The following is a 17,603-nucleotide window of genomic DNA, read 5'->3' on the forward strand; positions in this document are numbered from 1 at the left end:
TGTGTGTGTGTGTGTGTGTGTGTGTGTGTGTCTGCGTGCGTCACAGTACATATGTATGTTTGAGCACAAGTCCAAACTCCCACTGGAAACTATTTCCTCTACAAGAGCATTAAAGCATCACTGCTCTCTCAGATGTCAACACCAGCGAGCCCCCTCCTCTCTTTCTCCTTCCCTTTGTCCTGCTCTCTTTTCCCTCTCTTCTCCTCACTCTCTTTCTGTCCACATTGGCCTTTCCACTTCATCTTCTCCCCTCCGCCACCCTTGATCTCCTCCTCACTCGTTCTCTGTCCTCTGGAATCGGTTGTGACAGGCTGGTTTGATGTGACTTCATGGAGAGCTTTTATTGAGCCTTTCTTTGATCTGTTGCTCATTTAATAGCCAGTGGAAAGCACTCTTTTCTTTTTCTTTTTCTTTTTTTTTCTTTTCAAACAGTAATGTCATGGAAAAAGTGAGATGCCGCATTTTAGTCAACTTAAAGTGTCAAAGGACACACAGTCAAAGAAAATAGCCGTTCTCAGGGTGGACGAGCAGCGAACACAGACCATATTAGAGCGCACTCAATCATTTTTTGATGAGCTCACAGCTAATGGTTAAAGCAGACAGAGCCAGGACTACACACTCGCAGCCAAAACAAACTACATACCCAACATTCCCCTCACCTGACATCAGCCGACGCTCAGGCCTCAGGGCCATCGCCATAGCAATCCATTTGTCTTCATTACAGCTTCTCCAGTGGGTCGAATTGCTCCCCGAAGGGATTAATGAAGTTGTCCTGAATTAAATGGACTTCTCAAATGGTTGCTGTGATGGGTTTTATGGTCGGAGAGGCGGAACTGAGGAACAGCATGTCGTGAGTTCAAGTGTTTACTGCGGTGTGTCCGTCAACACTTCCTCTTGAAATCATCATTTCACAGTCGGTGACCAACAGATCATATAGGTAGAAGTGCAGAAGAGCTAAACGGTATATAATCTAAAAATGACCTCTGCAGTACCTCACACCCTAAACCAATGCAAGATAAACAATTTTAGAGTGTAAAAGCTGCAATGACATGCAAACACTGTGGATTGCAGCATGTTCTCAGTAGCGGCGTTTACATGGTCCCTTTTTTGTCAATCTCACTGAATTGTTTCTCATTTTAGGATCGGATTACCGTACAGTGAATAAAGTAATGAGAGTGTTGTGCCGGTTTATGTGATTTCAGTGGCTTAATCCCATAATGCTTTGCACTGTGACATGCGCACAGAATCCCGCAAACTTTACGTCCATCAAGCTTTTCAACTGTTTCAAGTATTTTGATAAACAATTGTTGTTTCCTACTCTGACCAGTTTAACTTTGCTCCTGCCATCTTTTTCAAAACACCAGCAAGTGTATGCGGTCATGTCATGACGTCAGCTGAGCCTTTCTGTGTAGAGTTTGCATGCAAGTGTGTGTGAGCGTGTGTGTGTGTGTTTCCCAGGTACTACATTTCCTTTCACAGTCCAAAACTATGTATTTGAGGTCTTTGGTGACTCTGCATTATCCACCGGTGTGATAGGGTCATGAATGTGAGTGTTGTTGTCCCTCTTTGTTTTGATAAAGCAGTATGGAGGATGTGATGTATGTGAAAAGTGTACATTTAACTTTATACACTTCCTAAATAACTAAATACGCCTAAATGACACATAAGCTTTATTTAATCGGAGACCTGAAGGTGCCGCTTGACAGATGTTTCACCTTTTAATGTCTGGTAACAAACGGTTTTAACTATTTGTTGACACAAAAGCAAACAAAGAAGTATCTCGATCTATATTTCCGGAATGTAAAACAACTTTTCAAACCGGCCATAAATGTGAGACCTGCATGGCTCTCGGTGCCTCGGATCCTCACCACCTTCCCACCTTGCACCCCTATAGGTGAGAGCATGACCGTTCTAAACACGGCTGATTGGCTGTTGGGCTGCAGCAGCCCGCCCCCTGCCCAAGGCTCCAAGGACTATGGTACAGAGGTGCATGTGTGTGAATCCGATACCAAGAATTCAAAGAATATGTTCATTCGATGCAGAAGGGGATGGCTTTGTGTAGTTGTAGCTGGTTGATATTTTACTTTTCTTACCATATCTGCTCGGATTTGTTTTTAATTTGCTGTGATGTCGTTTCTGCTTGTGTGACTTTCTGACAGCGTGTGTGGAGTTCATACATATTTGCAGGGTTCCCACCAGTAATTTTATATATATATATATATATATATATATATATATATATATATATATATACACTTTTCCTGACCTCACAAATGAAATATAAACTTTTAAGGCATAGTGATATTCAAAGTTTTGGAATTTACTAGCAATGGGAACCCTGCACACAACATGTCGCTCACATGCAGGAAGTGCATGGTCGTTTTTCTGCTTTTTATGCAGCAAGTTTCGTTTGGTGTGTGTATTCGTGTATGTGTTGTGCGTGTGGTGGAACACCTCACCGACAGCTTACCCTAACACTGATCCTTTCCCCTCCTTCAAGTGAAAACGGAGCCTATGAACAACAGCGATACAGTCACTACGACAGGCGACACGGCACTGGACACATACGCAGGCTCAGGTAACGCACATACTTCAGCTTTCCGGGCTCAGATTTAATCGTGTGTAGTTGTCCACCATTTCATCCATTTCAGTTTAGTGGTCGGTCCCCTGAAAGCTTTCATCCACTGTCACTTGGACAGCATCATCAAGAGAGAGAGGGAGGAAAGGCACTTTTACAATTGTCTTTGGGTTTTTGGGGTTTTTTGTTTTGTTTTTAGACTTGCGCACGACTCCAGCTCCTTCACAAAACGACACGCACTAAATCATTAAGTAAAACCGAGGGTTTTAGAAGCAGCAGGGTGTTTGTCAGGCCGGAGCTCTGACATCTCGATGACCACAAACAGACATTGTGTTTTACTATGAGGCCCGCCTGCAGGGCTTTCATGGACTACAGTCCTCTCCAAAGGGAAAACTTGGCTCCCTTCCATTCAAAATGCTTCAAATTATGTTTACTGGAACGGCGCTTGAGCCCGAATAAGCTGGAGGCCTTGAATTGCGCTCCTCAGGGGTGGATTTTTGTTGAACGTGAGAGAAAACAGAACACTTCACTTGACAACATCCGTAACCTATCTTCGCCTTGTTGTGTCTGATCATTTTTATTTCTTTGTTGCTGTTTTTAGTAATCACCAGCAGCGGGTATAGCCCTCGTTCAGCCCACCAGTACTCTCCTCCCCTCTACCCATCCAAGTAGGTCTAATTTTTCTTATTTCAGCCTCCTCCCGATCAAATGGCCTCCTGCGATTTTTACCGCGGCTTCACCTCACCTGTCCGCTTCTCACCTGTTCCCTCAGGCCCTACCCTCACATCCTGTCCACACCGGCAGCTCCCCCGATGCCGACGTACGCCGGCCAGCCTCAGTTCAGCAGCATGCAGCAGTCGTCCGTCTATACTGCTTACTCCCAGACAGGCCAGGCTTACGGACTGTCCACCTATGGTATGGTGTCCACCTACGATATACGCTGAAATAACACATCGCTACCCTCACTACCCCACACACACACACGTAAATACAGTAGCGTACAGTTTACAATGAATGTCTTTCTTGCATTTATTTATGTATTTAAATTGAAAATACATAGAAATAATATTGTAACTGTATGCTCATTATATGCTTTGCATTCATAATACTAAAGCGATTTCAAACATTATCATCAAGTGGCTCGTAAGTGATTTAAAGACTATTTTACAGGAATCCAGTAAGGATTCAGTTCTACTTGATCATTCCAATAAAGGATCAAATAAAAAAATAAAACATATGAACTTTAGACAACACTGCTATTTTATAGTGACAGAAAAGTGATCAAAGTTTTTAATCAAATAGATTTTTAGACATTATTCATCAGCCTCCTAAAGCTGACATTCACATGTGTTTGACGAGATTCCCTCTGGGGGCTCGTCTATGCATATTGTGGGACAAGGAAACATGATTGGATGTCCTCTTTATTGAAGGTTAAAGACAGAATTCAAAGTGTTTGATCGATGTGATTAGCTACATTGTCAGTAATGAAACAGATTTCTGGTGCAGTGAAGTGAAATTTCCCATTAAAATGAACAAAGTGAGTAATGACTTCATTAAAAAAAAAAAAAACCTAAAATACATTTGTCTCGTACAGTTTTGTTTTATTACGCAATTCTCTTCTGAGTTTAAACTGACAGTGCATCCATGCACAGTGCAAACACGGTGTAAGGCAAATGTTATTTTTTTCCTGCGCCCCAGACCTCGGTGTGATGCTTCCAGGCATTAAGACAGAGAGCGGCCTGGCCCAGAGTCAGTCTCCTCTGCAGACGGGCCTCAGCTACAGTCCTGGTTTCACCACACCTCAGCCTGGACAGACTGCCTACTCACCCTATCAGATGCCAGGTCAGAACAGACAGTCATGCATTATTTTAATTCGCTGGAAATAACGTTACCTTAATACAACATTACAATTCAACCGTTTTATTTTTTCATTCCTCAGGATCAAGCTTCACTCCTTCCTCAGGCCTCTATGCCACCAATAACTCAGTGTCCAACCCCGCCAACTACACTGCCACACAGCAGGTAAGGATCTGCCTTGGCATGGAGTGAGTGCATTAATGTGTGATGGTCAGTAAAATGCTACAACTCATAAGAATGAATTGAAACGACATCTTCACTCAGAGTAAAGCCAGTGTATTTATTCTTGCTATATTGGTTCAGTTTTTTAAAAAAAAGGAAAAAAAAGAGGGTTTTATTGTGGTCATTGTAACCGTATTTGGGACCAGAAATTATTTCCCCGTCACGCTTCTGCGCACCTTCCCTCATTCGAGAAAGATTTAAGAAATAAAACTTGATTACACTGCGACCTTGCAACAGCACGAAAAAAAAAAAATTTTTTTAAACTTGGGAGAGAAACACATAATTAGTCTCTGTGAAAGAGTGTTTTGTTCTGAGTATTTCCCTATGTCTATATGATGAATTGTATTGTGGTAGTAAACTGCTTAAAGGGGGATTTTAATGTCTCGCTATGATAGATGTGGCTGTTTACAGGAAGAAAGTGAAGGTTTGGCTCATGTGGGTGGATTTGGGGAAATTGTGCGTGCGTGCGTGCGTGCGTGTATCCTCCTTTTCCTCATGTTCCATGGACATAAATCTGTTCAAACAGTCACACTGCCAGAACGACAACAAGTCTTCATCACGTAAATCACTAACTTTTAGTGTAAAGATCTGGTTAAGTGTTAGTTTTAAGATAGTATAGTTGAAGAAAGTCTCCATAAACATAATGTAAGCCGATGTTTTGATCTCTGATGTAATGGAAACAAAAATGCCCAGGAATGGATATGATTTTTTTATTTATTTTTTATAAAAGGCAAGAAACTGAAAACTGTGTGTGTGTGTGTGTGTGTGTGTGTGTGTGTGTGTGTGTGTGTGTGTGTGTGTGTGTGTGTGTGTGTGTGTGTGTGTGTGTGTGTGTGTGTGTGTGTGTACATTCACGTGGTATGCAGCAGTTTATAAGAACTCCTGGAGATGGACATAGTGACAGGTTTAGAGAGCAGACTCATAAAAGCGTCCGTCTCTACTGGGTCAGTAAAAAGCAGCAGCACAAGGCTTTAATTGTTTCAGAGATATAAAAGGCAGAATGGAGGGGATAAAAGATTAGAGAAATGAGAAGGCATGTTTGTGGTAAAAAAGAAACGAAAAACTGGTTCTCAGAGGTTTGTACCGACATCATTTCCTTGTTGTCTCTGTTCTTTCAGTTTGTCTTAACTGCTCACGATTCTTGTCATTTTTCCCTGCAGGATTATCCATCATACACGTTTGGCCAAAACCAGTATGCCCAGTATTATTCCGCTTCCACTTACGGGCCATATATGACCTCCAACAACGTGGATGGCACAGGCTCCACGGCGGCCTACCAGCTGCAAGACCCCGCCCCCGCCATAACCGGACAGGCTGCTGAGCTTCACCCAGGTCTGTGTTCAAACACGGCTCACAAGGAAACTGTTGAAGTTACCAACACTTCAGTCCAGTTCAAACCTCACAAATTGTGGGTTCTTAATCGTGTACAATATCTAACAATAACATTTCGTGTGGTTAAAAACGCTCTTTGCGCCGTGATGAAGTACAGGATGTAACTTTAGACGAGGGCCATCGTTTCATGGCATCTTGCTCTCTAATTGGAGAATCGGCGGGTGTTTACATTAACCCCGGAAGCTTTGATTAAATCACGTTGAATATTGCACTTTACTTAAGAGAAAATGAGAAAAACTGAATATAGGAGTTGGAGGTGTACCCGTGCATATAGAAATATGGCTTGAACAGTCTACTTTTCTGTATCTTTCTTTTTTTTTTCCAGTTTTTCTTAGGTTTATCTTGGCTCAAATTCAGAAAGCCTGATTAAAGTAGCTTATCATTCTTCCTGTCACTCGCACTTTCCCTCTTGCTGCCTTTCTCACTTTTTCCTCATTGGCTTTTTTTTTTTTTTTTTTTCTTCCTCCCAGAGTTATAGTCGGTATCTGTTTTTTTGTCACTCACGTTCTGTTTGTGTCTTTATCCACCCCCCTCTCTCGCTTTGTGCCTGATTGAGACATAACAATATGAGAGCCGAAACCCAGAGTCTGGTTCTAGTTACCACACGGTGGTGGGAGCATATGGCATTAGGGGAGTGTGTGCGCTCGCAAGAACATGCCTGTGTGTGTGTGTGTGTGTGTGTGTGTGTGTGTGTGTGTGTGTGCGCGCGCGCTCTCCGTATGCTCCTGCAGAATATTGTACGTACAGTATCTCTGCTCGAAGCATCCGATTACTGAACCCGTCTAATTTATTGCACCGCTCCATCTTTGCCCTGCTCTGGTAAAGCCGTACATGTGCACGTTATCATGAATCAGTCACAGCGCCCGGTGTGACTTTTGTTTACATTTCTTGCTTGCCGTTTAAGTTGATCTGTCATGCCAATTACCTTGAATTATTAAGCCTGACAAGACGGCTTATTACTGTACAAAGCCTGAATTATTGCTCTTCCTGCAGTGGATACAACTCGAAAGCACCTGTGGGATCCGCTCAGACCACATCATTACCCTCGGCATAATACAGCGAATGTAGTTTGTGATTGCTTGTGCAGTTTTAGACAGATATTTGATCACTACTAAATTTTAAAATGTTTCAAATGGCCTGCCTGTGTTTATACACACTCATAGGGGACTTTGATACAGTCCAGAGCCCTTCCACGCCCATCAAAGAGCTCGATGACCGAGCCTGCCGGAGTGGGGGGTCCAAGTCTCGGGGCAGGGGCCGCAAAAACAACCCCTCCCCTCCCCCTGACAGTGACCTGGAGGTAAGAGACCTAAAAACACACTCTGACAGAGCACTTAGAGCGCCGGCTGAATATTCCATTCAAGCCTCGGCGGATATATTGGTATTCTCTTTGATCTTAATCCACGCTGTTCGCTGTCGTCTCAAAATACGAGCGCAGAGAGGCTCGTACAGATGTCTCTGTCCTCACGGGCATTCATTTCCATATCGTTGCGACTCCTCGTGTGGGAAGAAAGTTTTTCCATCGCTGTATTTCTCCTGAAACATTTGAACCCGTACACTCCTTTTTACCGAAAACAAATTAGTTTTAATTCAAGGCTGCATGGAATTATCAATTCATTCAGAACATGATAGATCCCCACAACATCTAGATTGATTCAAACCATAATGGTTGAGCAATCACAAAAGATTATCCCAATATATATACATAGATGTCCTTTGCATGTGAGAGGGTGTATTAAGATAAGAACTTTTGAATCCTGTGTTGTTTAATTTGTAGTTCAATGTTCAGATTCAGAGCAGAATTTCCTATTTAGACGGAAAACTTGTGTTGAAGAGCCGGAATAATAGTTACCATCTATTTGTTTTTAACTTTACCATGAATTAGATTTCCTAATTATTTGTACTTGAACAATACACATACTTTAGCCTGCTCAGATTTAACATATCTAAAAAAATAAAATAAAATACAATGCTCATTGTCCCTCTCTTCTCTCGTTTTTTCCGCTCCAAAGAGGGTGTTTGTGTGGGATCTGGATGAGACCATCATTGTCTTCCATTCTCTGCTCACAGGCTCGTATGCACAGAAATATGGAAAGGTAAGATCGCGCTGCCGCCGCCGCCTCCCTCTGACTACTGTTTCCTTCCTGGTTCATGTTCAGTGCGTACACTCATTCAAAGAATGGCTGTTACACCTACAGAAACATGCAATAATATTGTAATTTTCATGGCGCATTCATCAAATCGGAGAAATACAGTAAATGCAGCATCCAGTCCTACCATAAGTGACTTAGTGTATATATAAAATTCCATATCTAAAGGCAGGTGCAACGATCTTGTTCTGCTCATTGTATTGAAGATAATGGTGAAACGAAGGAGCGAAGAGTCATAAATAAGCGAAGCAACTAAGGGAGGCGTTGGCTTTGGAGACTGATGATGCTGCTCCAATGCACACTGACATTTTTTGTTGCAAACATTCCAGAGTGATGTAAGATATACCAGTAATGGGGATTTCCTGATCACAGTTGTGTCAATGAACAGAAACCAGTGAGTTTGTCTGTGGGAGGAGCGAGAGGCCAGTTCAGCTGAGAATTCTGATTCAACTCAAGTCCACCTTTTTTTTTTCTTTTTGTATAGCGCAAATAATAACATAGTCATCTCAAGACACTGTTACAGACAAACACCCAACTATTCCACTTGTGCAAGCAGAGGCAAAGAAGAAACCTGCAGAACTAGAGGGAGGCGGCTTGATGCCGTTCCGGTTGGGGTCAGAGGGGACAGAGAGGAGGGGGATAGGACAGAGACAACAAGTAAACAAACAGATTGTCATAAGAACGCCGGCTAATCCACTGGCTGCAGAAAGAGGCTCAGATCACAAACTCCCAGTTGCACTGGCAGAAACACCGCAGGAACGTACAGAGAGAAGAGAGAAAGTGAAGACAGATTACAGGAGAGAACCAGAATGTTGGCGACATGTTATGGTGAAATGTAAACTGTACGGAGTGAAGCAAGAAAGAGGCTCAGCGCAGGTTTCCAACAGTCTAAACTTACAGCAGCGTCACGAGACAATGGTCCAGGGTGGCCTGAACCAGCCCTGAGCTTTATGAAATTTAAAAAAAAAAAAAAAAAGTCTTGATCCTAACCTTAAAAGTAGAGACTGTGTCAGCCTCAATGACTGAGGCTGGGATCTGGTTCCACATGAGAGGAGCCTGAGAGCTGAAGGCTCTGCCCCCCATTCTACTTTTAGAAAACCTAGGAACCTCCACGGAGCGGCACTCTGAGAACAAAGTGTTCTTCTGGGGAGATACGGGACTAATAGTTCTTTAAGATACGATGCAGTCTGGTTGTTAAGAGCTTTACAGGTTAATAGATACATTTTAAATCTTGATTTCACAGGAAGCCAATGAAGAGAGGTTAGTATTGGAGTGATGTGATCTCTCTTGTTGGTTCAAAGCAATAACATTCAGCGTTTTGCTTCTGTATATGTTTTGATCATTTCTTTTTCAAATGTTTTGGGTCAAATATAGTGACTTCTCTTTTATCTGAGTTCAGGAGCAGAACATTGCGGCTCATCCAAGCCTTTATGTCTTCGAGAGAATCTTCTAGTTTCACAATGTTGACCAGTGTTATCTGGTTTCATCGATAAACAGATTTGTGTGTATTATGGTTGTGTGTCTTATAAAGCATTGTGGAAGTTAATGGAGCTAATAATATTCCTGACAGCAAGCGTATACAATGTAAAAAGTGTGGGTCCTAATACAGAACCGTGTGGAACTCCATGTTTAACTTTAGTCAAAAATAATAGTCGTTTAACTTTAGCAACCAGCTTGTCACTACATGTTTAATCCTGATGATATGTTCTGGTCTGTAGTGGGATGTTGAATCAATGAAGCAGTGAATCAAAAAAACAAGTTAATAGTTAATAATCTGTGAGGCCTGTGGAACATGACCTGTTACTGAAGATAAAATGACCTGATCTAGTATTGATGTGCTCCTCAGAGGAGGAATGGTATTAAACAGTCTAGACATCAAAACAATGTACAAAGCCTAAAACAACTGCCTTCCTTTTGATCGCCTTTGTATTTAAGGGATTTGAGACAAAAGGGAAAATCAGCTTGACAGAGACATTTTCTCAGTCTAACACCCACTAGTTTTATTTACAGGGGTTTTATTGTGAGATATTTTCCCTTGTTCTTCTTTTAGTTTTGCCATTTCTTTCCATCCAGTCTTTCCACAGCGAGCGCAGGCTCTTTGTAAGAACTCCCGTTTGTGCATGTTATGAATCACACGAGTATTCTGAGTAGATCACCTTCAAAACAAACGCTGAGTGTCATTTGGTAGTGTATTCTTAATTTGGGAACTTGGCAAATCGGGACCCGAGTGATGACTTTGACAGCGAAAGCGACGCCAACATGTTTGACCTGAAGTTTGCCTTGTCAGACCAAATGCCCTGTCACCAGGATGCATGAGGTTGTTGTGACATTATGCAGACGAGCAGTAAGTGCTCCAGATGGGAATCTGGTCTGAATAAAGTCATTTGGTCTCTTTTTATTCCTTCCAAGAGAGAATTAAAAAAAAAAAAAAAACCCGATGTGAGGCAGTCTATATATTAATCTCTGGGAAGTTAACATACTCCCACAACAGAAGAGTCAATGATAAGTTAAAAAGAAAAACATTGTCTATGAGTGAAACAATGCTTGAACAATAAGCAGCTGCTCCACCCACACGGTCTGAGAACTGAACCCACACCCCTCATTCTGCTTTCTTGCAGTATTTTATAAGCTCACTCTGCACACGTATTATGAATAAGCTTCATTTGCCTCAATGGATTACTATTATTACATCCGTTACCCCGAAAGAATGTTATGGTCAATTTATGATGGTGAACACATACATCATAAAAAAAAGTAACCTTTAAATGTACCTATTATTACTTTTCAGCTCCCTCATTAGTTTAATCACAATTTAATGTGCTAATTTCTTACATAGACTGATGTTTATTTCAGTTTCCTCTGTGGACCTTTTTGGTGGTCTCGCCTTCTCACATCCCAGCAACACTGTTTATAGTTCCCTTTATTTTAATAGTTCCTGGCGCTGATCCGGGATCATCCTAAGCGGCCAAGGCCTCGGATTTTTACTGGGTGATGTCGTTTCCTGTGGGCACCGGAGTAGCCACCAGCCTGCCTGTGTGGGTTTTGAATCTCAAATCCTATTCTGATATTCCTGGTTGGCAGTGGAACAAAAGCTGGCACGGTGCGCATGCCGTTCGGAGCCAGACTTGCGCACGGCCGTCAGAATCCCGCCGTTTTTCTTTTTTTTACAGATACTGGGCTTGTGGGCACGGGTGCTGCTTCCGAGCCGCTCCGTCGCGGTGGAATTAAATGTATGGCAATTGGGATTCGATGAGCATAAGAGAGACCCCGGTGCGCTGTAAAGGGCTCTGTATGTATGTGTGTGTGTGTGTAAATGTGAAAGGGAGAACATGTGGCTATGCGGTTTGGTCATCTTGGTTTAGTTTGTATTTACTGTACAGAAACACTAAATTCAGAAAGCAAATTGCTTGGGTTTTTTTTTTTTTTTTGCCCTTGTCAATACACCCACTTATATTAATGGTGCAAGTTTTAGCATTGAAAATGTAAGATATGCATCTAAATATTTGCATGAAGGCGGCCATGTTTGTCCACACCATATAACCAGAATGGTGTTTACACTACCGACAAAGAAAACACCAAGTCTAAGTGCCCCTTTACATGGCCGTGAGGTCATGGCTCCTCAAAACGGAGTCCACACCGTGGTCAAACAGACACGCACGCATCACACTCCCCGTTTCGTCGCTTTAACCGAATAATAAAGTGTTGAGTTTCCAGAGCTCAAATAATAACAGCAGAAGTAAAGTAGGGAATTATTTCGGGGGAACTCTTGCCAGCTCAGAGTAGAACTGTGTGATTGATTGAACTTGACAAAAAAAAAAAAAAAGCCACCTCAGCTTTCAAGGAGTCCAAAACACACAGTCGCTAACTCTCTTTTGGCCCGCCGCCAACATAATCACTACCTGAGAGACGGACTAAAGTGCCTCCTGTCTCCGCCACTGACAGGAAGGCAGGCAAAGAAACGCAGTGAGAGACCTGCTGCCATCAGGACTAGCAACTGGCGGATTTTAATAATCCCTAAACACTTAATAACGTTCAACTTCATGGAACGCTCGCGTCCTTTCCTACGCGTTCGTTTTCACACTCGGGAACACGGCCCGCGTCTCTGTCTCTCCCGCGTCGCCATGTCTGTGGGCCTCGCTCGCTCACTTTCGCTCTCCTTCCTGTTAGTTTCTTTCTATTCTGGTCGTCTGACGGCGTCAGCGAATCGTGCGGCAAGCTGCCGACCCTCGCTGACCTATCACACATGATGGTTTTTGCAGCTGAGCCCCTGGGTTGGCAGGGCAGGCTGTGTTCTCCCCGGACGGACACACACAACACACACACACACCATTCACATACTATGTACAATCCAAGCGTTTCCCTTTGAGGATACCTACCCCCCCCCCCCACGCTACCCCCACCCCCCAAATCCCAAATATTAGGAATGTTGATGGGACAGGACAAGTGCAACCTGTCTGTCAGCATCTGCTGTGATGAGGGGAACGTACCGACTCCTCAGTGGCGGAGGACAGGGGGGGGGGGGGGGGGGGGGGGGGGCAGCGTAAAATTTGTAAATCTTGTAAAGCCAAACACGTTTTTGAGAATTCTGAAATGTACAAACTGTCTAAAAGTATACAGTATAAAGAGATTGTATCAACGTCGCTTTCCTCCTCTTTCAGGACCCCCCCATGGCAGTCACGCTGGGTCTGAGGATGGAGGAGATGATCTTCAACTTGGCGGACACCCACTTATTCTTTAATGATTTGGAGGTGAGAAACAACACGTGCATCGCCTGAAGCTATTGGAGCATTTACACAATACTGCAAAGGTTTTGCACATGATATTACAGAAGCTTTTGAATCTGTTGTATATTAATGCTGCCCTCAAGTGGCGTGATGTGACAACACACGCCAGGTTCACTGTAAAATCGGTGCTTGCTTTTCCATTATTGTCTCATCTTATTTGTTATTTGTGTTTACAGGAATGTGATCAGGTACATATTGATGACGTGTCATCAGACGACAACGGTCAAGACTTAAGGTGATTATTGCTTTCAACAATTTACCGAATGCCAACGTTTCAACTGTCTTTCATTGATACTGTGCTTTTGGTAATTTCGTAAAATATGGAGTTGATAAACAATTATTTCATAAATCCTCCGTTAACAACATGCTACATGTAACTAACTTGCATTTTTCTTTCCATGTGTAAATGTTTGCACCTGTTGACGTGTAATTAAATAATACTGATAACAATTTTGATCTTTTTTGTTCTACCAGAGCAGATTTTTCAAATAAAACATATCATTATTATTGACAGTACTTACAGTTTTGCAACTGATGGCTTCCATGCAGCTGCAACCAGCGCCAACCTTTGCTTGGCTACGGGGGTCCGCGGCGGCGTCGACTGGATGAGGAAACTGGCCTTCCGCTACCGACGGGTCAAAGAGTTGTATAGCACGTACAAAAACAATGTGGGGGGTAAGCCAATAAGAAACGAGTTTACCGGTTACCATGGCTGCATAGAGGGTGACACTGTTGAGTTATTTAATCACTCTGAGGCTGTTGGCGCTTGACCTTGAGTGTGGGGGACAAAACAAAAAAACTAGCCGACTAATTTAACTGTGTATTAGTTGTATATGCGAGAAATTAATTCTTCTTCTAATTATTACAGTTTTGTTTTTCTTTTGTATTCCACCACTTGTACTCTTTATAAAACGGCGACGTGCTCGAGAAATATATTATCTCGGTATTCCCGCTGAACTGATCCTCGCCCGTTGCTCATGAATTAAAGAAGCGGCGTGCTGCGTTTCAGGCCTGCTGGGTCCCGCCAAGAGAGACGCCTGGCTGCAGCTCAGAGCCGAGGTGGAGGCTCTGACCGACTCCTGGCTCACCCACGCCCTCAAGTCCCTGTCGATCATCAGCTCCAGGTGACACTTGCATGTTTTTTTTTTTTTTTAAAGCATCAAATACTCTCCTTCAATCATTTTCTTAGGCCGCAAGTTAGAGGCTTGAAATCCATACCGATGCATAATGCAGTTTGATTCCTCCGTGTGTGTGTGTGTGTGTGTGTGTGTGTCCCGCAGGAGTAACTGTGTAAATGTGCTGGTGACCACGACGCAGCTCATACCGGCGCTGGCGAAAGTCCTCTTGTATAGTCTGGGATCGGTTTTCCCCATCGAAAACATTTACAGTGCAACAAAAATAGGTAAGACGTGAGCAACCGTCCTTCAAATATAAAAAAAAAAAATGGCTGCAGACTTGACATCCGTTAACTTCCTGGTGTTTGGATGCTTCCTGCGCTGATGGGCGAGCGTTCGATCCGTTCAGGGGGGAATCCAGCACACGTTTGGCGACGACGGAGAGACAATGTCACACACACTCGTATTCACATTCACCTTCACGAGTTTAAAGTCACATTTCTTGTTCATGGGACTGCGAGCACCTGGGGAAAACACTGCGCTCCCCTCTCAGTTTCGGTTTGTTCATGGAGTCATAAGTTCCTCGTGACAGTGCTACTCGCTATTAGCTGTCTTTTTGTTTTCCCTGTTGAGTTGGTGGGATGTTGATTAGACATAATGAATGGGATAAAGTTTAGTGCATGTTGCATGCAGTACAACTGCTTTACTTTATACTTTCCTCCATATTATGCTAGTAGGCACCTTGATAAGCTTCCATTGATTTTCTTTTGAGCCTATAGTAAAACAAAAAAAAGAGGGGAAATTAATGAATTGTTTGCTGTTTGTTTATTTTTGTGGGGACCTGATCACTCTGTTTTGTAATTAAAAACACTTTAGCTTAAGCTTCAGCTAAACACTGATGCAGAGTAGAGCCATGGTTTATTTAAAAAAAAAACACCTTTCTGACTTAAACATCCCTGTGTGCTTTGCTTGATTGTGTTCCACCCACTTCAGCACTCACGACATCCTGATTCGAATGGACAAAAACGTTATGTTACCACGACAACCGCACAGAGTTTCAGATACCTGTGTCTTAGGTCAGTCGCCATATTATCCCCGTACACTCCTGGACACGTGACGTCCCGAATGGAAATAGTGTTAAACGAAGGGAGTGACGTGTGTTTGTACAGGAAGGCGAGGTGCTCCTGAGAGGACACTCAAGCATGAACCACATTGATTTGATTTATCTGAACCAGAGTGCGTCTCAGGATGCACCATGTGGGTGTCAGGATTAATCAGAGTGAGTGAAATGGTTGTGTGTGTGTGTGTGTGTGTGTGTGTGTGTGTGTGTGTGTGTGTGTGTGTGTGTGTGTGTGTGTGTGTGTGTGTGTGTGTGTGTGTGTGTGTGTGTGTGTGTGTGTGTGTGTGTGTGTGTGTGTGTATTTGTGTGTCTTGACTCTAACACACACAGTTCTGCCTCTTCTTTTGTTTGATTTCAATTTAAACAACAGAAAAAAAAGTTGAAAAAAAAGAAAGAAAAAAACCTGTGAAAGCCGTTTGTTTGTCTCCAGGCAAAGAGAGCTGTTTTGAGCGTATAGTCTCCCGCTTTGGCACTAACATTACATATGTTGTGATTGGCGATGGGAAGGATGAAGAGCATGCCGCCAGCCAGGTAAACAAACGACTCCTGAACTCTGACCCCTCTGACCTCACCACCCTCCTTCCTTCCCCCTTGTTCATTTGTTGTTTTTCAGGAAAAGAGAGTTGCTTTGAGCGCATAATGCAAAGGTTTGGCAGGAAAGTAGTGTATGTTGTAATTGGGGACGGTGTGGAAGAGGAGCAGGCGGCCAAAAAGGTAATGGACCAGCAACCTCACCGTGACCCCGCCCACTCAGCACAGTGTGAGCTCTGATTGGACCGAGCCTGCCTTTCTTTGCTGCGCAGCAGTTTTGTGTTGGGTTTTTTTTGGTTGTTGTTTTGGGTTGTTTTTTTTCCCCCTCTATTTAAAATGTATGGACAGGAGGCTTTTTGAGTCTCGCAGGCTTTTTCGGTGACTGTGTATATTTTGCACTTGGAAAAAAAAAGAAGAAGAAAAAAAGTAATTTCTTGAGCCGCCATTGGTTTTATATTTGCACTAATATACACAATGACTGAGCGTTGATTAGATCTTATAAGTTCGACATAATGCCGCTTGCTCCTGTCTGGCGTGACAGGACTCAGGTAGGGTTACAAGTACTGGTGGTTTCCCTCTCCAGCTTTGGGTTTGAATCATTGCACAGGGTGCTGGGATTATCATTTTGGGACTGGCTCTTTTCCACTTTCTAACCGGCAGTTGGAGAAGTGAACTGAATTATCTCCGGTAAGCATTAAGCAACAGGTTAGTTTTGCATTACAAAATAGGGCGAGATGTATATATAGTACGTATAATAAACAAAAAAAGAGGCTGGGACGACTAGAGAGAGCTTACACTACAAAATCTTCGGCACGCAACAAGATTTGACAGATTGATTTGTGTGAAACCGGCCAGCTTCCGGTTTAACCGAAACCAAAAGTGGCGTCAAACATTTCTGGACAGAAGTGGACAAGTTTCAATTCCCAAAATGCCAAACTCTTCCTTAGAGGTTGCATGGTTTTTTTTCTCCCTTTTGCGGTGCTCTTTGGAAAAGGAAGCGGACACAAGCTACCGTAGCGTAGCTTGCATGATTTCAGGTGGTGGTGTGAAACTGTGTGCTCCAGCAGCTCCTGGGGTTTTGTTTGGTAACGGTCTGTGTCCACTCCACAGCACAACATGCCTTTCTGGAGGATATCCAGTCACTCTGACCTGCTGGCATTACACCAAGCACTGGAGTTTGAGTACCTGTAACTATTATAAGCAATATGGACTCATTGCAATGTTACCATGGACGTGGTCAGCCAGGCAGCCCCCTTCTTTTGTATAACTATTTAAAGAACAAACACTTTACTGCAACTGTTTGTGTTTTTTTTCTTTGAGGAATGTCTGGATTTACTCTTTACGGTCTTAAGAATCAAAAGAAGAGGTTGAAGGAGGTGAAGAAAAAGGACAGTGGAGTTAGAGATAAATCAGCCCTCCTTCGGGACTTTTGGTGGAAACGTGGCAGACTGAAGGTGTGGAGGAGCTCCTCCTCCTCCTCCTCCTCCTCCTCCGGCCGCCCGGGACATTTCTCACCCCGAGGTCTGGTTTGTGGTCCGAGCAGCCCCGGGTACATCGAGGAGGTCACTGGAGAAGAACCATCCTCACTTAAATAATAATTTGAAGGCTTTCCTTGTAAAAAAACATTATGAATATTGGGATGACTGGGTTTCGTTTTTGTTTTTTTCTAAGAAGTGTTTTCTTCCTGGTGGTATATTCACAACACAACAATGCAGTCTGTGGTAGAAATTTTGTGTAAATTATTTACAATAAACTTAAAGTGGTGAATGTTTTTTTTTTTTTTTTTGTCATGGAAGGGATAGGAAATTTTGGGGATCTTTTTTCTCTGGATTTTTTTTTTGTATTTTGGTTTCT

The 17,603-nt window shown here is 43.0% G+C and overlaps 1 protein-coding gene across 5 annotated transcripts in view; it reads left to right on the forward strand.

Annotated features, from left to right (window-relative positions):
* Positions 1 to 17,520, forward strand: part of eya4 (EYA transcriptional coactivator and phosphatase 4) — a 41,379-nt gene extending 23,859 nt beyond the window's left edge. For 2 of the 5 annotated variants that reach the window (XM_080513781.1, XM_080513783.1), the window contains 16 exons: positions 1,895 to 1,978; positions 2,501 to 2,578; positions 3,180 to 3,246; positions 3,351 to 3,493; positions 4,277 to 4,420; positions 4,518 to 4,600; positions 5,818 to 5,989; positions 7,213 to 7,349; positions 8,062 to 8,145; positions 12,858 to 12,947; positions 13,160 to 13,218; positions 13,498 to 13,658; positions 13,993 to 14,107; positions 14,264 to 14,385; positions 15,649 to 15,932; positions 16,860 to 17,520. In XM_080513781.1, the coding sequence (XP_080369907.1) occupies positions 1,895 to 1,978; positions 2,501 to 2,578; positions 3,180 to 3,246; positions 3,351 to 3,493; positions 4,277 to 4,420; positions 4,518 to 4,600; positions 5,818 to 5,989; positions 7,213 to 7,349; positions 8,062 to 8,145; positions 12,858 to 12,947; positions 13,160 to 13,218; positions 13,498 to 13,658; positions 13,993 to 14,107; positions 14,264 to 14,385; positions 15,649 to 15,932; positions 16,860 to 16,940 (1,904 nt within the window). In that variant the 3' untranslated portion in view covers positions 16,941 to 17,520. The remainder of the gene's footprint in view (positions 1 to 1,894; positions 1,979 to 2,500; positions 2,579 to 3,179; positions 3,247 to 3,350; positions 3,494 to 4,276; positions 4,421 to 4,517; positions 4,601 to 5,817; positions 5,990 to 7,212; positions 7,350 to 8,061; positions 8,146 to 12,857; positions 12,948 to 13,159; positions 13,219 to 13,497; positions 13,659 to 13,992; positions 14,108 to 14,263; positions 14,386 to 15,648; positions 15,933 to 16,859) is intronic. The other 3 variants (XM_080513785.1, XM_080513784.1, XM_080513782.1) reach the window with 3 other exon arrangements.
* The last annotated feature ends 83 nt before the right edge of the window (positions 17,521 to 17,603 follow it).

This window comes from Blennius ocellaris (assembly GCF_963422515.1).
Source record: "Blennius ocellaris genome assembly, chromosome: 18".
In the NCBI taxonomy this organism is placed as follows: domain Eukaryota; kingdom Metazoa; phylum Chordata; class Actinopteri; order Blenniiformes; family Blenniidae; genus Blennius; species Blennius ocellaris.